The 22,135-nt window shown below is 35.9% G+C and overlaps 1 protein-coding gene and 3 long non-coding RNA genes across 4 annotated transcripts; 2 read left to right on the top strand and 2 right to left on the bottom strand.

Moving 5' to 3' along the window:
• Positions 1 to 1,437: 1,437 nt before the first annotated feature.
• On the bottom strand, positions 1,438 to 7,189 carry LOC113348677 (ADP-ribosylation factor GTPase-activating protein AGD5-like). Its single transcript, XM_026592528.1, has 11 exons — positions 6,983 to 7,189; positions 6,264 to 6,322; positions 5,997 to 6,087; positions 4,362 to 4,416; positions 4,148 to 4,238; positions 3,769 to 4,021; positions 3,126 to 3,333; positions 2,836 to 3,008; positions 2,366 to 2,632; positions 2,230 to 2,282; positions 1,438 to 1,841 (listed from the first exon to the last, which is right to left on the bottom strand). The coding sequence occupies exons 1-11, from the start codon at positions 7,031 to 7,033 to the stop codon at positions 1,685 to 1,687; spliced, it is 1,458 nt and encodes a 485-aa protein (XP_026448313.1). The 5' UTR covers positions 7,034 to 7,189; the 3' UTR covers positions 1,438 to 1,684.
• Positions 7,190 to 14,513: 7,324 nt separating this feature from the next.
• Positions 14,514 to 16,366, top strand: LOC113348682. Its single transcript, XR_003359764.1, has 4 exons — positions 14,514 to 15,205; positions 15,343 to 15,380; positions 16,060 to 16,125; positions 16,267 to 16,366. It is a non-coding gene; the product is annotated as an uncharacterized LOC113348682 (long non-coding RNA).
• Positions 16,367 to 16,594: 228 nt separating this feature from the next.
• Positions 16,595 to 17,552, top strand: LOC113348681. Its single transcript, XR_003359763.1, has 3 exons — positions 16,595 to 16,680; positions 17,160 to 17,224; positions 17,400 to 17,552. It is a non-coding gene; the product is annotated as an uncharacterized LOC113348681 (long non-coding RNA).
• A 175-nt stretch (positions 17,553 to 17,727) lies between these two features.
• LOC113348679 lies at positions 17,728 to 21,605 on the bottom strand. Its single transcript, XR_003359761.1, has 2 exons — positions 18,463 to 21,605; positions 17,728 to 17,914 (listed from the first exon to the last, which is right to left on the bottom strand). It is a non-coding gene; the product is annotated as an uncharacterized LOC113348679 (long non-coding RNA).
• Between the last annotated feature and the right edge of the window lie 530 nt (positions 21,606 to 22,135).

The raw sequence follows: 22,135 nt of genomic DNA on the forward strand, positions 1-22,135 counted from the left end.
ATACGAATCACGGGTATCCAGTGACATGCAATAACCTAGAACCCTTAAGGCTACAGTGATATTTTGTTCAGGACTATGTCCTTGTACTCTCCGTGCATCAATATGATATTAGAATTTAGGGCTCCTTGGTAAAGCTCTCGGATGAGCCTAAATACCAAGTGTTGAGGTATACAAAAGTGACATTGATAATATCCACGCATCATTTGTGATGTCCTTCCTCTCGAAATCTCCATGTATATCTTCTTGTCAATACTGCTCTTGAGTCTGGATCTCATGATACTTGCCCCGTGTATAATTATATCTTGTAGTTTGTCTGATCTGAATCTGCATCCATTTGATCCAACAGATGCATCCACACATGTTGTTGATTGGGAAAGAGTAAAGCAATTATCTGTGATTCCTCATTTTTCCAAATCAGGATCCATAAGAAAGAAAAAATAATTAAAACAACTGAAAACAAGAAATATATCAATTGAGGGTTTGGTTGCAGAATTCACAATCCCGCGGAATTTATGATTCCATGGGATTAAAAATGTCGGGATTCATGCAAATCCCTCGCGTATTTGGTAATTCAGTTAAAATATCTAGGATTCATCAGATTCCCTTGTTTTAAAGTCCATGTAGTGTTTGGCATTACTCAGAATCGTAAAATTATATATATATGGAATTTTACGATTGAAAAAAATGAGTCCACAAATCCTCTGATAAGTTTCCCTGCAAATCTTAAGGGAAAGGGGTCGAACTCCATATGGAGAATTTGGTGGAAAAGTGATTCCCATAGGAAACATGATTCCGGGAATTTGGGAAACCAAACATACCGAAGGAAACCTAATTCCATCGAATTCCTTGGACACATAAATCTCACTTTTAAAAAAATTTGCATCCAAACTCGCCATGAAGAAATTGATGACTGTGAAATTTGATAAAAGTTGCGTGAGTTTATTGGCTGATGGAAGAAGATTTATATAGGTAGGACGGACATATAATTGTTGGATTAACGATCAGAAATATAGCCATTGTCGTCGAAGATGGCAATGGTCGACTCTAATTGATTGATGCTGCGCCGAGACACAACTCAACCGGGGTCGAGCAAACTAAGGTTGATCATCTCAATCTTCACCGGTGTTCTCTTTCCCCACCGGGAGAAGATGTGTTTGTCCATCCACGTGGACTATGAAATAGGTTATCTTGCCGATCTCCTCATGACTTGTTCTTGTAGTTGAGAATCTCTAAAGCTAGTTTAATATCGGTGAGCCGAGGAATTCTTAATTTGAATGGACCTAGAACCAAAGAATACAACATAATTATATATGCTTAATTGTTGCGTTGCGTCCATGGGAAAGACTTCCACGGGTTCCACGGGTTCAATGGGCAATCTGGGGGCTTACCTCAGCCAAGCCTTCTAACCCGACCAAGTCCCACCCCTAATTTGGAGCCTCATTAAAAGAGTGTAGACTTTATTACTCCAAATACATCCAATCCATCTACTTGTACAAATGAACCATCATTAAATAATTAAAAAAGCTGAAGCCATCTCTACAAAGAGCTTACAACCCTGCTGCAGAAGAAAACCTCCTCAACAAGCGATATATTTCCTAACAACGAAAAATCAAAATCAAATTTTCCTTCTTTTTGGTATGGGAAAATACAAACAATTTACTGTTCCTAGCAATGCTGCCATCATCTAGGGTTTTGAGAACATCCCTTGTGTCAGTGATGAAAAATCGAAGTCATTTCCCGATCTGGTTGGAGTGACAGATGAAACGGAAGCCGCCGTGGGGGAAGACCTACTCAGTTCACTGGTGCCATTGGTTGGACCAACTGGGCTCATAGTATACATGCTGCAAGCAACAGAAAAAATAAACCAAGGGTCATGGTTTCTAAATGTTATCGTTCACATCAAATGTGCCACCAACTTATTGAATACCTATTTCCTAGTAAATAACCATTCACAATATCAAAGTGAACAGTTTTAATAACTTCCACATCTGCATCAAATGCCCGCTATAAGCACTTGAGCACCAAATGGTGTATTTTAGTTGCATCGACAATACGTCTGGAGAATGACGTATAGTTATTGCCACAGACATCTATTTTGTATCAACGTAATCATCGTCTCTACTAAATAACTCATATCTAGAAAGAAAATAATAATAAGCACAGCGACATCTCTGAAGTTCTTGCGAAGAAGAGTACAAAGTTAACATGTTAATTTGATGAGATCAATACCCGGGTGTAGAGAAAGAATTTCCTAATGGCTGTGATGTCCTAACATGTGCCACCTGGCACAAAAGCAAATTTAATTAAGCACCTTCATACAACACTAGAGTACAAACTGTAAATGATATTGATTTCTTGGCAGTACCTGCTGCATAAATTTCTGCAAATCATTTGATCCACCCACTTGCGCCATCATGCCTGGAACTTGGTACCCCATATTTGGCCAGTTCTGGGGTGCCATGCCAGCACCAGCTACGTGAGCCCCATTGGAGCCAGGTTGCGAGGAATTCACAGGCATTGTGATCCCACCACTTGGCTTGGCTGCAGCAGCAGCAGCCATTATAAGAGATTGTTGCTGTGCCAACATAGCAAGTTGCTGCTGATGGAGAGCAAATGGCGACACCATATTGGACTGCAGCACGAGATAAGTGGACACTAGATTAAGCAACAAAAGAAATTGAAAAAAAAAAGACATCATCAAGACGAACTAATTGAAAAAAAAAATCTTGGTTCATTTTTGTTAAAACTGAAGTAGACTGCAACGCATAATTTACTCGCGGAACACAATGAATGCGCTACAGAAAGAACTAAAGGTTACACACTTGCAGCATGTACCTTTTCAAACAAGCTCAAAATGTCCCCTTTTACATCTTTCTGAGCTTTCTGTGGTGCTAGTGTGGCTGAAGGGGAATCTTTAAATAGATCCTCAATCCCTGTAGAGGTCTGAGTCTTATTTTCAACAGGTTTACTTGTGGCAGCATTTTCTGCTGAAGAAGCTGGCTCTGCAGCTGAAAGTTTTCAATGTTTGAAGGCATCAGATATGTTACAAAATAAGCAGGGATGATAAAGGTAAGTAGGTGACAACAAGAAAAAGCAATGTCACTTTTGGAGGGTGAAACACATACACTGGAATCCCGCCCATCCATTATCATTATGGGGGGATGTGTCTGAGCCATTTTCGCTAGGTCCATCCATGGAGAGCATGTTGAAAAGGTCGGTGGCAAAATCAACTTTTGGAGGTGCTGCAACAGGTGCAGGAGCTGTTCCTACTGTTTTTGAATCTGCTTGTTCTGGTTTTATAACTACTGATGCAGGTTTAGGTTCACCAGAGACCTGTGTATGAATTCAAACAAGTCAGTATAAAGTTCTTTATCTCGAGTAGACCATAAAAGCAGGTAACAGAAAGAAAGATATTTGGTTAAATTGTCCGATAAACCATAGAGAATATAAGCCCCAATGTTATGCCAGACAATATATATCCGGGCATGATGTACAGAACAACCTTCTTCAGTTAAAGAACTTTAAATCAAAGGTAAATGGAGGCATGGTGAAGATAACAAATTAAGATAGGCACCAAAAAGTCAAAGGGTAATTTCATAAGTCATAACAGATATTCACAGCTATTATGTACATTGTTAATATGTTATGACTTCATTTAGTTATATGGGTTTGAAGAAAACAACGAAAAAAAATTAACCAAAAATTGCAGTATGTGAAGGACAAATTGAATGCACGTAATAAAATGAATCAATGCACGTGATACATTACCTGCACAGATACTTTAGGAGCTGGAGGACTGCTAATTTTTGTAGCAGGAAGATTGATTCTTGTAGCAGAAACACTACTTCTTGTAGCAGGTGTAGTGTTCCTCCGCACTTCAGAAGCATGTTCTGAGCGGCCCGAGTACCCATGCTCGACTCTATCCGCGGGTCTCTGCCTGCTAGCAGAAGCCTTCTCTTCCCGCACCTCTGAAGGTGACTTAGATTTTGCATCCCTGGAAACCCACCTTTTGTCTTCATACCTAATGGAGCGACATATTACCAGTCTTTAGTAAAGAGATGAATACCCTAAGTTCGTAGTCCATAAAACACTGCACACGAATTGGTACTAGAACTATCTCAGTGTGAAGAATTTTACATATACATACTTTGCACGAATAAAGTTTTCAATCCCAACCCTGTCGTAATTTGGGGGTAGTTCTGCTTCCCAGTAGCTGTTGGACTTCTCATTTCCCATTGCTGCATATCACCACATTAGGCATCAGGTAGGGTACGAGCAACCATTATCAATTTGAACTCAATAGTAAAGCGTGATGACAAAAAAAAAATTGTTTGAAGGTTGGTAGCAAATAAAGTTCTTACATTGGATAAATGCAACCTGCTCAGGAAGCCATGTATCAAGTGTGGCAGATCTCACCTGTAGCAGATTTTTATAAAAATTAGATGGATAACAGCTATTTAACAATTACAGTCAAGGTTTTAAAAAGCGAAAGCGTGGCGTGGAGCGCACTCGCATCAAAGCATAAAGCGCTGCGAAAGCATAAAGCGCTGCGAAAGCATAAAGCGAAAGCGAGCTTTGCAAAATATATAATAATATGTATAAATAAGAAGTTGTCAACATAATAAAAGAAAACTAAGAAGTTGTCAACATAATAAAAGAAAATTAAGAAGTTGTCAACATAACAAAAGGAACTATTAAAATATCTAAGCATATGGCACACTGATACTGCCTAACTAAGCAAATTAGATTTTTTAATATTAGTATATAGTTAGAAAACAATAAAACAGGCCCTACAGGGCTTTAACACCCATTTTTGTTTTCTCATATATATATATAATTGACAAAGTGCCGCTAAAGCATCCTGGGCCTGAAGCGCGCCCTTTTAAAAACACTGATTACAGTGGCAGTCGTGTTGAACAACAATGGTAAAAGTTGTCAGACTCAGTGAGTTGGGACTAGCTAAAAAATGAAAGCACTTGCACATTAGCAACAGAAACTATCACGTATAAACAACATTAACCTTGTGTGTGTTATAGATTCATATACGTCAAAAACGAGTTCAAGTGGTGTTGGACACAAGTATCGTCAAGGCAAAATCTAGAAGGACCCCCCTTGTTACATAGGATGCTTTAGTACATATACTCGAGGAAACAGTACCTAACTGAATACAATATAAACAAGTACAAACTAGAAGACCTTGCAAATATAAGAAGATACTGGTGATGACGCAGTTGAAGCAATATAAAGGAGGGGAGCAGACTCATTGGATGTCACAACCCATCTTTCTTGGTACAAATAACGAATAACACTTTGACCTTAATCTCATATTCATCACAACAGAAGCAAGACAAAATGTGGAAGTTACTAAGAACTCACTTGTGAAACTCATGGTTTTAATCACAAACTAGAAACCTGTGAATGGTTGTAACAGGGGATACAATGGGATGGTTAAATGTGTCAGGTGGTTGAAATAAGACATGATTAGAGTTGAATATCCGATCTAGCTCATTTATTATACATCATAAATGAATAGAGCTATTCTTTTTTTTCTTTTCAGCAGACAAAGAAAGAGCTTTAATCATTCTACCTTGCCCATCTATTCTGATAAAGAATCTTGGATTGTCTTGGGAATATAAAATGTATGTTAGTATAAGATACAGATAAACTGCTAGTACCTTAACAATAATCTAATCGATTACATTTTTGGTCACATGGTTTCTCTTTTAATTCAACTTGAGAGGTCGAACCATAATGGCTGAACATGTTTTAACAAGCATTGTTTCTACCAATATCACCAATGTGTCTAAGCTCTCATCAAAGAAAGGAAAAGAAAGGAAAAACAAATACACATTCGTCGAGTAAGGTTCTGGAAGCTGCGGTATCATTAAACAGTCATGAAAGATATACAACCCCTATCATAGTTTCAGCCTACAGCGCAATGAGATATGCTATTTAAACTTCATAGCTGGAAATAATGCAACTGGAAACAACTGTACCTTGGATATGTGTACCCCAAGACTTCTATGGATTCCTGAACATTGCATGCATATAAATATTCCCAGATTCACACTAGCCCATCGTGGTCCTCTACATAATAAAGAAACAAATATTAACAGCAGAAAGGTGGACCCCCACAACAAACTAAGACAATTCCATGAAATAGATCTTCCACGCCATAGGATTAATTTGTTTCTCCATTCTTTAGAACGTCTACGCTGAAATTGTATAACTAGTATAGAAATTGAAGTGGGCGACGAACTTACTTGCTTTTGCAGTCAGCACATTCTCTATTCTCCGGCAACTTAAGAAGCCCCTCCAATATCTGCAAATAAATATAAAAAAAAAGTTGAGGATACATAAATAACCACAGGAATTCCTTCTCATCATAAAAGAAAAATAAAATGAAATAACTCATTAGGGAATTCAAATAACTCATAAATAACTCATTAGCTGAAAGATAGTATTTTCCCATAGAGATCTCGAATTGAGCAATCTTTAATAGTTTATACATGGTGGCCGGTGCAACTAACAGCAATAAGATATTGTTTGAACATGGATGCAAGCAAATACCATGTGAATCCAATCAAATACTTTAAACACCAAAATCAATTCAATCTTTTCACCATACCCAGCAAAGATCTCAATAAGAATTTATTCATCCAATTTGCCAACCAATTCATTACTTGTGTAAGTATATGAAAGACTACTATTTTCACAATACACTACCAGCTAACCAGAAACATTCAACAACCAAATTAACTTAGTAAAAAATTTAATTCTTGAATCTACGAATTTCTATTATACCAAATTGGATTCCAAATCAAGAATCATTCTCTCTATTCGGCAAAAATCTTAAATTCCCTACCTTCTAAACACTCATAAGAAATTACAGTACAACCGATTCAAGGTTCTAATCTTACAGATCAAACAAATAAAAACCTACAATCAAATTAAAATCAAGAAAAAAAAGAAGAAAATTAACCTTTTTATGCCTGGCATTGAGCTCTTTGGAAACGTTAGCTTTTTCATTCATCTTTTAACGAAATTTAAACCTAAAAATCTGGATATAAGATTTTAAGAACAAATTGAGAGAGAGAAAGGCAACGATATACGAAGAAGATCCTTTCTCTCTCTGTGTGTGTCTCTCTTTCTCTCCGAAGAAGTTAAGATTTCGAAGAAGAAGAAAGAAAAAAAAAGGACAAATTTGAGATGATTTTTATTTTAGGAATAAATTTAGTCTGTGGTGCGGTTTGATCTGTGGTCATTCACAAATGCGTGACACCACGCCACGTACCTATCCAACCACTTGATTTTATTAGCCTGTGAAACACTAATACATCAAAACATGCGTGTTAATGTTCGTATTACACGTGGAATTAACTGATTCGAGGATAGCTAACGTGTAAGAAAATTTACACAGCAGAAGCTTGCTTTTCAATCCTTTGTTGACATTTTGGTGTGGTGATTGCACTAGGACTAGGTGGGTAGTGTAGACATAGCTACACATCAAAATAACAGGAGAAATCGTGTTCTCTCCCACGTGCGGAAGCGTGTGGAGGTTTGTTTGCCCAAGCAAAGGTCTTTGGGTCTTTTGAGTGTTGTTTTCAGCTTAGATATATTCATGTCAGATGACAAACAATAGGAGTAAATTATACGGTTAAAAGAATGTGAGAATTCATAGACATTCTTAGATGGATAAAGTCGGATAAGATTTGTGCCATTTTTTTGAATAAACTCAAATGACAATAAATTTAAGTCTAATATTTTAATGTTATGTTATTATTATAAGACTTTATATTCTTACCAAAAATGAATACAATTCGAGATAGCAAACCTGATCATCTACTGATCTTACTTTCAACCATTAATTTTGAACGACTAATAAAGGGGTATATGGTGGTTTTATACATCTCGAATTGTGCTCATTTTTTGTATGAATGTAGAGTCTTGTAAGAAAAATATATCATCAAACTATTAGACTTAAATTCATTATCGTTTGGGTTTTGCAGAGAAAATGACGCAAATCTTGTCCGACCCTGTTTATCTAAGAGTGTCCATGAATCCTCCTCTAAAACAATAAGTATAGAAAAATCATAATAATCTAATGAACAAGAAGAGTGACCGGTAGAGAATTGGTTGAAAAGTGAACCGGAGGACAGTCGGTGAGGAGTGACAGAATTTTTATCATTGACAAACGCCATTATTGAGGGATCAAATTTTGGGGTTGCTTATATCATTGGGAGTCGGACACTTCTACATGGAAATTCGAATTCGTACTTTTCGAATAAAATACTACTATGAAAGTGAACCGCTTTACAACTCATGATATTCCAATAACAGCTGTGGATGAACTTCTCAATCCTATCCTTATAATTATACTAGTACCATCACTAATGGACTAATGTGATCAAGTTGCAAACTACTCTGTACCACAAATAGGCAAACAGATTTAAAACTTCAAAGTAAGATTAAAACTTCAAGTAAGAAAATAGTTTACTAACATATATAAAGTCAACGTAATTAATACCCGTAAACAAAGCTATTCTATATCACTACCATTTGACTTCGCCCTTTTCTAAATATTCTAATCTAATCTCTAAAGCAACTATAAACATATCAACGGAAATCTCTTCACATTTTTATTCTCACATTTTAAACGTTTATCTTTATGTGAATAAATATCAAATTATAGCATATTTGAAACTAATATTTTTGGAATATGTTCGTTTTACAAAGCTCTACAAACCTATTAAAACTGAGCACATTCCGAAATGTATAACTCCACCCATCCACTACTTTGGAAATCAACCGATGAAAAGCAACGAATTATTAACCGTTTAAATTTAGACCGGTAGATGATGAGGTTTTTAGTATTTCAGAATGTGCTTATTTTTTGTGGGTATGTAAATCTTTGCAAGACAAACATATCCCTAAAAGATTAACTTCAAATATATTATCAGTTGATTTTTGTTCATTAAAAAAGACGTTTAAAGTGTGAGATAGTGTGAAAATAGGAGTATGAGGGGATCCTCCCTCATACCTCAAACATAATTAGTTTGTCAAAGTATAAAAATGCTTTCACTCGTTCATTGGTTTCCCTTCAACGAAAAATGCAAAATTCAAATCAAAGTTTTAAATGTTCGATGTACGCCAATGCTGATCCACACCGATTTCGGCCGATCAAAAAACTTTGTCATTGTTAATTTAGTTTGTACTAATTTGATTACTTTAGTTTCTAATATTTTAATTTACATTTTACTCAAAAACACTTAGTAGGAATTTTTAAGATTCCATAATTGTTACTGGTAATTACTCAAAATTGTTTTGTAATTTAACCTCGTTCTTGGTGTGGTATTGTCTTCTCGAAACTCTAAAATTGTAACATCCGTCAAAGAATCAGCCCCAACAACATCATTCGTATGAGGAGCAGCCGTCAAACTATGTATCCTCTTTAAGAGCAACTGCAGTGGACGACTAAATCCAAATTTGGTGTCGAGTGGGCTGGCGTAATGGGACGGACCATCGATCAAAATTTGATCAAAGAGTAAAACTCGGACCAAATTTGGTCGGCGATTAAGACCAAATCCAAATGTAGTCCTGCCTACCCGACGGGCGTTGGTATAATGTCCGCCTGTAGCCGCGCGTTCGTAAAGTTAACGCCTGATGCAGGGCGTTGGTATAATGTCCGCCTGGATGGGGCGTTAGTATAATGTCCGCCTGAATGGGGCGTTGGTATAATCAACGCCTGGCATGGGGCGTTGATATAATGTCCGCCTGATGGGGCGTTGGTATAATCAACGCCGGACACCAAATTTGAATGGGGCGTTGATATAGTCATGAACCCAAATTTGAAAAGTTTACAAAACTTTGGTTGGGGCGTTGTCTTTATCAACGCCCCATTTTTTTTTTTTTTTATTTTTGAACCCGGGCGAACGTATAATCTCCGTCCCACACACCAGGCGTTGCTATAGTTCACGCCCCATACAGGCGTTGTCTTTATCAACGCCTCATACCAGGCGTTATCTTTATCAACGCCCCATGCCAGGCGTAATCTTTATCTACGCTGGACGATGAAGCGGACTTTATATCAACGCGCGACCAAATTTACTCGTCACCCGCTACGTCACAGGACGGACTAAACCCAAATTTGATCTTTTTTTTTAGTCTTTGGTCTTTAGTTATGCTCGCACCACTGTGGACGCTCTAACTACCATCACCGGTCAAATGATCTATAACTACCACTATTATGCCTTCATCGAAGACAGTAAAATAAATACTTGAAAGCGGAAGGAAAAGAGCAGCCACACACACCAAAAATCAACAAAACGGAAAACCCATTTAAAAAGACGTTGAAGAACCGCTTGTCAGATTGAAAAAGTGGAGATCTATCAACCACACCCAATATTTCGTTTAGGCAATCTGTATGGACTAACTCCAATATAATTCCAAGAGAATCAACTAGACAGTCAGACTCAATCAAGGAAAATATATCCAAGAATTATATCTCAATTTCTCAAATCAATATGCAATCGAACAGATAGAAATCTGTGAGCCGGATTAATATGAGAAATAACTTGGATGGTACCAAAGACCAATATCCAAGCGTCAATCAATTTCAATCAACAACCAAAGGTTGAATTTACTAATTGATTGAACTACGCACAACCTGTGATATTTCAATTATATAGAAAATATAATGCGGAAAAGAAATAACACAGACACCAGAAGTTTTGTCAACGAGGAAACCGCAAATGCAAAAAAAAACCAGACCTAGTCCAGGTTTGAACACCACAATGTATTAGGCCGCTACAGACTCTAGCCTACTATAAGTTGACTTCAGACTGGAATGTAGTTGAGCCGTAACCAATCTCACACTGATTAAGGTACAGTGGCATTCCTCACGCCTTTGAATCCCAGCAGGACTCTACGCACTTGATTCCCTTAGCTGATCTCACCCACAACTAAGAGTTTCTACGACCCAAAGTCGAAGACTTGATAAACAAATCTGTCTCACACAGAAAAGTATATTGAATAGATAAATATGTCTCCCACTAAAATACCTACGATTTTTTGTTCCGTCTTTTGATAAATCAAGGTGAACATGAACCAATTGATAAACCGAACTTATATTCTCAAAGAACATCCTAGTAATATCAATCAACTCATAATAATCTTAATCGTATGGTAGCGAAACAAGATATTGTGGAATCACAAAGAATGAGACGAAGAGCTTTGTGATTAATATTTTATATTACCTATCGGAGATTAAATCTCGAGAAAGTCTTAGAGAAGATAGTACCCAATACGATAGAACAAAGTAAGATCAGAACACGCAACTACAGAGAAAATAGTTGGGTCTGGCTTCAGAATCCCAATGAAGTCTTTAAGTCGTTAACCTATAATGGTTTTAGGAAAAACCTAGATTAAAGGAGAATCGACTCTAGTGGCAACTAGTATTAGACATGAGGTTTGGGGATTAGGTTTCCCAGTTGCTAGAGTTATTCTTTATAATTTTCGAATCAGCGTATGCAATCAGTGCTACCTTGGTAACAAAACATTCAATATTCACTGTTACATGAAAACCTGATTAGATTCAAGCTAATATATTTCAACTATTAGATTGATTTAGCTTATTACACACAAATGAAATGTTACTTAATTTAGATGTAGGTAACCGTACCTAAACGGGTACACTTGGTTGGCTCAACAATAGTTAACCGAAGTTAGCCATATGAACACTTTCATACCAACCTTGTTCATCTTAAACACAACTAGTTCAAATGACTCAAATTAAACTAGTTATAGAATTGTTCAATTGTTTATATTCTCATAGAAGTATACAAGACACAATTGAAGCAAAATCGGTTTTGATTCACTCGAATCAATTCATGAACATTATAGCCACGGTTTGCAAATATTGCATTCCTTATTATATAAATATACTTGTGCATGAGTATGTAAATATACATAACCAATTTTAGAACTTAACCCACTCAGGTATGCAAACAGGTACGCATACCTAAGTTCCTGGACTTGGTTTTGTTCGCCAGTATGCAAACGGGTACGCATACTGTCGTTCATGACCGAACTCAGTTGAATCAGTATGCATACGGGTATGCATACTATAATTCCCGGACTTCAACTGTTGAATCAGTACGCATACGGGTATGCATACTAAATTCCCGGACTTGGAATACACTTGCAACAGTTAGCATACAAGTACGCATACTATGCTATATCCAATCAAAGGTTAATTGTTCTAAACTCCCATTTCAATCATTGAAACATTCTTGGAAGACGAGAATAGTTGTCTCACACAAACTATTAGCTTCAAAGAAATTTTCAAGTGATCAAATGATCAATACGAAACATTCTGAGTCTACATCAAATGACTGTCTCACACAAATCATGTAAGATGTTACTAGGCGATTTTCGCATGATCATATTTTGACTTTCATCAAGAATAAAAGATGAACTTGGTTAAAGCGAAATTTTATCAACACATATTTCGAGAAATATGTAAGCGAGTTAAACTCAGCTCGAAATATCAAATGTGTATAATGTAAAGTCTATATAGCTATAGGACTTTTGTCTCAATAGGAGATACCATATAAATAGACTTTTGAGTGATAGATGAGTTCAAGTGTCCACATACCTTTTGTTGATGAAGTTCCACAAGCTCCCTTTGGTAGTTCTTCGTCTTCAACCGATGAACGTCGTAAGGTCTAAAGCTCAACTACACATTTTATCCTAATATGAGACATAGCTATAAGTAGACTAGAAATCAAGACTTTTAGTTTTGACAACTAAACTTGACAAACAAGCTTGAGATAACAACGCTTGCGAGTTCAACCGAGCATGCTCTAACACAGATGACATGATCGATGAGCGAAAAAGAAGAATAAAAGAAGAATTTTTTTTTAAAAAGGAATAAATAATAAAAAAAAAAAACGAAGAAGAAATCTCCCTAAGAAAATGATAGAGATAAAAATGAATAAATTATGTATATAAACACTTACCAAAGTGCAAGTTACATCCCATTTATCTTTATCATAAAACGCAAAAGTAGTGAACATCATAATGACTAATAAGAGTTGACACTGTCTGTAAAAGATAACGAACCGGAAAAAAGAACAATAAGGTTTTATATCCACTCTCCAGACTCGAGTGAAGTAAAAAATGAAAATAAAATGTGAGGACAAGTATAAAGGTGCTAAGCCCAAATCCATGTAGTAGAATTTTCTAGAATGTGTATAACTGAACTATTGTAGACCTTGTGTAGCACCAGGTCAGGAGGTTTGTATCCATTGATTCATTATAAATAAGGATCCTTAGCCTCAAGCTAAGGGTCACTTAATATATTAGATCAAGTTTATATTTCCTCTACTCACTTCTAAGGGTCCCTCAGAGACCAGAAACTATGCATACATTTTCATATTGGATTTAAATTGTTCTTAAATATGATGGCTATTCATTTAAGTCTTTGGGTTGCACATTTATATCTTTAACAAGGTGGAAATTATCGTATTTTATGTGTACATGATCTTGTAGCTTGGACGAGGACCTCATATCCATATGCTACTAGGATGTTATATAATGAATAGTAGGCAACAATCGAACGAGAACTACATAGCAGTTATCAATGGGAAATGATATACAAGATCAACCCTAAGCCTTTCAAACAATAAAATTGGTCCTGGTTCGTACTTCATACTAACCATTTTACGGATTAGCAACTCAGATTCGCAACGGCGCTAGCGCCGTTGCGAATTTTCTGTTGCTAATCCTCGTTGCTAATTTTTCGCAGCGGCGTATAACTGTTGCGAATTTTGTAACCGTCGCAGGAAGGTTGCGAATAGAAACTGCGCTTCGTTCAAGCATGCGCAGTACGCGTGTGGTCGGGAACACTAGGACTGGTAAATACGCCCCAGTCAAACTTTGGTCAAGCCTTCTTTCTTTTTTTTCCACCTTTCATCCCAAACTATATCCTGCCTTATCGATTTCATTCATCATTTTCTTCTCCGCCACAACCACAGAGGCACAGACTCACTCTTTCCTATCTTGTCCTCTCCATATCGATCTCCATCTCTGAACTCTTTCTTCTCTTCTCAATCTCTGAAATCTATCATCGTGTACAACTTCATCTCTCTTTCATCTCTAAAACCAACAGCCATGTATAATCTTTGACGTAATTTTTAGGGTTTAGAGATTTTGATATCTAGGGTTTCAGTTGTGATTTTTATGGTTTAGAGACTTTGTTTCTAGGATTTAGAGATTTTGATTTAAGTTTATCAAATCCTAGGGTTTCATTTAAGTTTATCGAAATTAAGGTTTAATATTTGATTTCAGTTTTTCAATTTCATTTGTGAATCTGTTTTTTTCAATTTTAGTTTTTCAATTTCTTCTCTCTTTCGGTTTAGTGTTTGATATGTGAACCTAATACGATTTTAGTTTTTTCATTTTAGGATTTATCAAGGTTGAAGAACTGAAGTACTTTGGATATCTGAGGAACATTGGGTTTCTGAGTTTGAAGATTAGAAGCAACAGGGAAGAAGAATTTGTTGTGCCGGTGATCGTCATGGGTTTTATGCTAAAATTCAGTCAAGAGAAGAGATTTGAGCAGAGATAACTATGAAGATGAACTGATGAGTTGGTATTTGATACAAAAGATGGGTTATATGCTGAATTCGAGTTGGAAATGGAATTGATTGTATATTGGTTCAGATATGAAGCACTGGTGGTTATAATGGGTTTGTGCACTGTGAGAAATGGATATTATTGATGTTCAGGTGGAATGAATTGTAAGCTGGTGTTACAGGTGCAGTGGTGATGGGTTTTGGTTGTTGGCCTAGCCCGAGGATGAGCTGAAGAAGTTAATTGCTTGCCAGGAGAGGTGGTTGTTAATGGAAGAAGAACAGTGCATTGGGACTGTTGTGTTACAGGGAACCAAAGGTGGTTGGTATTGCAAGAGATGGTATTGTACAGCATTAGTTGAGTTTTGAAGCTGCAGAATGGCTGTGAGCCGAGAAAAATGAGGCGGGAAAGAGCTACAGAATGAGATGGAGAACTGGTAGTTGGTATCAGGGACCATAACTTGGCTTAAGGCAGTGCAAATGAAGTGCTGGTGGTGATGATTTGTTGTGACTGAGGTTTGAAATAATTGAAGTTACAGAGTTATAAATGATGGGTTTGCTTGAGTTATAAGGTATATTTTTTTCTGTTAGGTTGTTTTAGAGATTTTAATCTATTTTCAATTTAGGGTTTGATTTATACTTTTGGGTTGTAAATTATAAACTGATTTTATGGTTTGTTGTTTATATTTCAATTCATCTGAGTTTGAAGAAGAACTGGTCAGAGTTGGTTTATGAAGAACTAAAAAGGTATATGTTTCTATGAAATTGTTTTGATTGTTTTGGTTGTCCTTTAATATTTTATATCTGAAGTTGGATAATGTAGAAAAGGATAATACCAGGTCTTTTGTTAATTTTTTATGTGTTGAAATATCTCAACCCGTTTCAATAAGATCTGTGACTAAGCATTAAGTTGGGTCTATCCTAATTAATCTATGGATTTTGAAAATTGTTTATTTTTGGACTTCATGTGTTACAAGAGTTTGTGAAGGAACCCAGGGCATCTATATGAGCTCTTTAGGCACCAGGTTAAGGAATACGGAAGCTTGCCCATGTTGGTAGTTGTGATGTGTTTGAGTACCTCAGCTTTGATGAGTTCGCGATGCATGAGCCTTTAGGCACTTAAGGCTGCTATTATTGCAGAAATTTTTTCTCTTGATCCATATCGGTTAGGGTGGATAATGATAGACATTGTTTGCATCAGCAGTATGTCATACCCCACATTGCTGCTTATACAGTGCGTGTATATTTTTCGTTCTGCGCCTATATTTCACCCTTAAGATTTGTGTTCAGTATTTTGGTCTCTAATACTTCTATGGTGGCAGTAGATGCGATTCTTCAGTTGATTCACAAGGCGGGAGAATTTGTCTTATATTTTCTTTCTTAAATTTCTTGTCATTCATTATTTTTCTGATGTTTATCTTCTCAGCCTTATGCAGCAGCGAAAGCTAGAGAGTATCTCAACAAGCCTGCTATACATGAAACAATGGTCGAGGTGAGCAAATAAACTTTATTTGCTCAAGCTTATAGGGTTTATCAAACAAAATGTCCATTTTTTTATGTAGTTATCTTCAGTTGTTGTTATTGTGAACCTAATGGGTATCTTGACTGAGAACCTTGGTGGAAATCTTGTTAGATGAAGGAATATCCCATAAGGACCTTGACAAAGTACATTTTTAACTAGTCGTGCCGTATGCATATTCCTTGGTGATCTTTTGGTTTCACTGGCTATTGAAATCCTCTTTGGTAATTTTCACCTCAATAGTCGCATAGATTTGCATCTTATCATCTTTCTGTGTTGAGTTTGTAGGTTTTGAAAATGTTACGTTATCTTTATCTTATATAAGACTGCTACTATAGCATTTAGCACAAGTGGGATCTTTCGTTGTTTATAACTATTTTGGTTGTACATTATCTCATTCATTTGGTGCTAAAACTATGAGTGTTTAGTGTTGTAGGGTGCTCGGGATTAGAGCACTGCATTAGCCAAAGAGAAAGAAGAAAGAAGGCAGATAAAATTTTCTTTTCATATTCTCAGTCGTTCTCTCGGGTAAGTATCCTTAAATACTTTGTGGATTTAGGAAATTGTAATGAATGTTGGGTTGATGTCTCACTTGACCCTGGTTGTATTTCTCTATGAATGAATTGATTGTCTAGTTAGTATCCATCAAGACTGCCTACTAGAAATCCCATTTTCAATTGCTGACACACCTGTCTGAGTTGAGACAATGGGTGAATGTTTGGAGTCGGTACCATACTCTCCATGAGTATATGTATCCCACAAGAACAAGTCATACCTCATGTATTGTCTTACCCCGGACCGACGATCCATTTTATATGAATGCAAGCATGATACAAATACTTCTGATATTTCGAGGATTGATTCTGAAAACTCCTATCATCATGCAAGAGAGTTTGAGAAAATTGAATAGCTCATAAGTTTGCATAAAAATTGTTTATTTTTTTTTCGAAATATAAGATGCTCAAAGACACTTTTTAACACTTATATTCTTACAAATCCTTTGACAGGTAGCAGAACCGTCATCGAGTGTACACCAGCCACTTACATGTAGAGGGAAGAGCTTATGTAATTGGTAGGGAAACGTGCATTGTAATTGCTTTCACTTTCAATTGGACATTGATGGTGATTTGGTCCTACTTGATAGCATTTTCGCATGCCCTCTCTCTATTTTCTGTTACTCAGCCTGCCAAAACAGATAAATTGTTAGTTTAATATCATTGTTTCAATCTTCTTTGCTGTTTGTGCAGTTCACACTTTTGTCAGACCTGGAACCGGCTCTCAAAGATCTTAAAGACAAGCTCTTGACTAAGTATGTGGTATGCAGTCTTCTTCAATTCTGTTGTTTTTTTCTCAATAAACATTTATCGATCAAAATTTGTAAGTAAGTCTACAAACCGGCGCAGTTTATACGACTTCGTTTGCTAATTTCTAAGATGTGCACCTCAATTTACAGGAAGATATTTGTAGCGCCCCCAAAGCTAGCAGCTGACTAATCCAAGAGATTAACTAAATTAAAAGGCACTATGAATCCAAAACATTTACTTAAACATTCAATTAAGAAATCTGCTACAAAACTTAACCCAAAACTAACCCAGTTCAGAAATATATATATATATACAAGAACTTCTCTCAAATGATACATATACAATAGTCGTTTGGTTTACAAATATAATATGCAACATAATAAACATATCAGAAGTTAAACAACTAAAGAACTCGGCCCTTGAAGCTTTTGCTGCGCAACTCTGATCTGTCTCTGAAACTGAAAGTGGAAATGGGTGAGCACATCATCCTTAAAAGGGGTGCCCCGTAAGAATAACATTTAATTTTCATGCAATCATTGGAAATGATTTGAAAACAATTCTTGTTTTTCCTAAACACTAAACACAACCAATTTCACATAAGTAAACAATCATGTATATGGAACTAACTCCTTCCAAACAATATATAATATGGTGACTCGTCCCGCACCTAGATAGCTATATGGTGAACTCGTCCCGCACCTATTAAAGATGGCTCGAAAGTGAGTAGTATAAATGAAGGAGCGTCATCCTATACACCACATATGGAAATTCTCATTTCCAAACAATCAAATGAAAATTCTTATTTTCCAAACAAATCACGAAGACCAACAAAGCATTACAATTCTTTTCCAAGCAATGGAAAGATTAGAAGAAATTAACCGTACTTTCGGAATTTTAAATAAAAAAATGCATGGAATACACAATCAGATAATGCATGAATTTGTTAAACTTAAACTTTGGTAAAAGAAAACAACAGTAATCACAAAAGAGTTAAAATTATTCCCACCTCTTTTGATGACAAGCCACGCCTACCCCGAGATCCACGATCCACTGGTTCATCCTTTGCATCGATCATTGTTAATATAGACTAACTGTTAATCACACAAGAAGTCTAAGAATCTAGCGAAAATAGCTCACTGGTCAGACTGACGGTGAACGTGTAAAGTCAGGTCAAAAGTCAAAGGAACTAACTCAGTCAAGGTTCACTGAGTCAGTATTGGGTCAAACCGATTCAAGACAGAGTTAACTCAGCTACTAAGACTGATTAAGGTAGGTCAGGTACACATGTGACTCAGTCAGATTAACTGAGTCAGCTGACTGGGATGACTATCAGGTATATACTCATATTACAGACAAACTTCAACTCTAATTCAAAATCAACTCATTCATTCAAACTATAATACAAAATTGATTTAAAAAGACAACACAGCCTACCTGCAATTACAAAAGTTGCAAGCTTTTACAAGAGAGGTTCAAATCCATTTCAAACCACACTACACATCCATTACCACCAACAAATATCAGTTATAGATTTAATCATCTCAACACCACCAGTTCATACAATACAACCACCATATCCCCTACTTACAGTTGTATCTCCAATTTCAGCAATACCAAAACAGTATGACTCCATCTGCACTTCAGTTGAGACCACACTCACTACCACCAATAGTGTACCTATTTCAGCTCTATTCAAACCCATTTTACTTCGTATTCACAAACAACACCATATCCAGTTACCATTACTAACTCCAACATTTCTATGTGATACAGCTCTCCTCCCTGTAAATAAACACAACTCCAAATTATAATCTTAACCATAGTAAATCCTAAACGACCACAACCCTATCTTCTCTACTCCACAACACCCATCTTCATTATTCTCTGGTCACAGAACACTAATTCTAAACCACCAACAACTCTTAAGTTGTGACTGCAACTCTAAACCTTCACACTTACAATCATCTTCAAACTACCCACACAGCTAACTGCCACCACATGTTATCCACGGTTCAGAGCCAACACAAACAACATCACCTATAATTGTAATTCCAAACAAAAAGTATCCACTCTATGTAATCGTTATACCCAAAAATCAATCATCTAGACTCATCACTTCAGTTCAATTAGTTTACCTCAGCAAGCCACCACCATGTACATCTTCTCAGAAAAATACTCATACCATCTCTAATACCTACTAAACTACAACCACAGTTCAATTTCATCACCCATATCTCTGTAACTCACCCAACCACTATCAACACAGATTACACTCCAAAAGGTATTTCTATCTCACTGCACAGATCATCCTTTCAAGCATCTTCACCAATTTCCTTAGTTCCTAAACCTCTAGCAATTCAACTCTAACTCCATACTCCACCAGCCACTGCATTACAACATTCAACCTACCTCCCTGTAATTCAATACAAAACACAGTTCCAATCCATACCCTTCTCTTAACACCAAGTTTCCCAAACAATCCCAATTTCACCGTATCTTCAATAACAACTCATAACTCAAAATAGTACCATTTACAATACATCAATTCAATAATATAAGCAATTTAAACTAAAATTCCAATATTAAATGAAATTAGAATCTTACCCAAGAACCAGCACCCACGTAATTACTTTTTCCCCAATTCAATTCTATTGAAACCCTATTTCCACTTTGGGGAAGAACACATGAACCCTAACTGCCTTCAATCTTTAATTCAAACTCAAAACACCCATCAACTCTTCAATTAAGCAAACCATCTTGTAATTCCGTCTATATCTTCTTAATTCTTACTCAAATCAAATTCCAACACCACATGCAGAAACCCTAACACCTCGATCTTCACTGAATCAACTTCATAACTCAATTAGACATAAACCCATCTTAATTTACTTGATCTCATCTTTAATATCATATAAATCCTCAATCGAACTCATTTCAGAAAAACCTAATATTCTTTCTCTACTTCACCTCTTCTTTTGAGCTTGAATCAACCACAAACAATCATAACATCACCATAAACTATTCCATGATCTTCTATACCTTCTACTGATCAAAAATCTTCTGTTTTGATCTCTCAAACCGAACCTCACGGTCGACTCTCAAAGCAGTAGAAGAAAAGAAAGAAGAAACGAGAAGAAAAAGAGAAGAAGAAGAGAAGAAGAGGAAAGAAGAAGAAAAGAGAAATTTAAAGTATTCTCTTGACACGTCTTGGTGATAACGCCAACAACCCATGATAAATGCACCCTTCCAAACGTTAAGGGAAGCCAGGTCGGTTAAGCTCCAAAATGGGTATTTTGCCATTCTTACTAATCTGATAAAATCTTCTTCATCCGGTATCCGAATGACACGTTCGAGTAGCCCATTTCGCGTAACTTTTCGAGACCTATTCAACGATACTAGTTTCGTATCTAGATCGTTGTTAGATTAATTCCTGTTAATTAGCGTTCGTGTTAAACTAGTTGAGTCATTATCGGCTAATACGTCACTTGACTAGTCTAATAGCGTTGACGAGCTAAAGGGTTTTTACATTCTCCCGACCTTATTCATTTTTGTCCTTTAAAATAAACCATCCTTTTGGTCTTCAAAAACTCCCCACCTTATAGAGATGATCTTATCTCCCATCTAAGCGCAAACAACAAGATACAAAACACAAACCTATGTGGCTTCTACTACTAAAATTTGTGGCTCTAGGTTCAACTATACTGATTTAAGTTCTATCCAAGAAGAAAGTCTAAATTTCTTACATGAAGCTCTATAATGGAAACTATGACTTTTAAATTTAAATTCTCTACACTAACTTCTATTTTAGTAAGTTACTGGTTCTAATTACAAGGGAAAATATTGTATAAGCTTCAAAATAAAATTCTGGATCTATAAGTTCACTATCAGAAGCAATCTTTCCTTCTATGCCTAGTGATACGAGAATGCAGTTGCCATGTCTAAGTTCGCGTCGCCTGACAATGCCTACCTACGTAACAAGTATCACAGAAACACACAAGAATAACCAACCTCACTATTCCCCAGTGCTGGAATAAATAAGCATTAATTTATTAAGATTACTTAGTTTTTAAACTTTTACCGTAACTGGTGTAAGTCTGATAAATTTACTTTGTAAAATATAAATAGTTTACATCATTTTAATCAATTTAGTTATCCGAATTTATTTGTTTTACAATATAAGTAATCCCAATTCGATTTTACGTCAATTTATAATATCTAATATTTAAATTTTAGTGTAATATCATTTATAAATTAAATTTTCCAAATACTACTTACTCTGGATCTGCTATTAGCTTAATTACTCAAATAGTATTATCAATTGTGGTATTATTCTCTTTATTCTCAAGTTGCTAGTCCAGTTGGTACACTAAGCCTTAATCTTCTAAATATTATTCTACATTCACGTAAAGATTGATATAATATATTTTATATATTCAGATTGAATATGTATGTTATATCTTGTTAAATATTGGCGTTGGTAATTTAATATGATCTAAATTTTAGTTTTCATAAATTAAAATATATCCTAATAGTCTTTAGATTTTGCTATTAATGTAAAGTATACTATTAATATATAAATTTATTTTCTTTTAATTCTAATATTACATTAAGCATCCGAATACTACCATTACTATTTCATGTATATATATATATATATTTCTTATTTTAGAGACTTACTG

Source organism: Papaver somniferum, chromosome 2 (assembly GCF_003573695.1).
Source record: "Papaver somniferum cultivar HN1 chromosome 2, ASM357369v1, whole genome shotgun sequence".
NCBI classification, from domain to species: Eukaryota; Viridiplantae; Streptophyta; class Magnoliopsida; order Ranunculales; family Papaveraceae; genus Papaver; species Papaver somniferum.

Excerpts from the sequence above, each read along its gene's own strand:
- LOC113348677 (XM_026592528.1), bottom strand. The coding sequence starts at position 7,033 with ATGAATGAAAAAGCTAACGTTTCCAAAGAGCTCAATGCCAGGCATAAA. Across the intron at positions 4,022-4,147 it reads GAAAACTTTATTCGTGCAAA|GTATGAAGACAAAAGGTGGG; the intron begins GTATGTATATGT and ends TCGCTCCATTAG. Across the intron at positions 2,633-2,835 it reads TTTTGAGCTTGTTTGAAAAG|TCCAATATGGTGTCGCCATT; the intron begins GTACATGCTGCA and ends CTCGTGCTGCAG.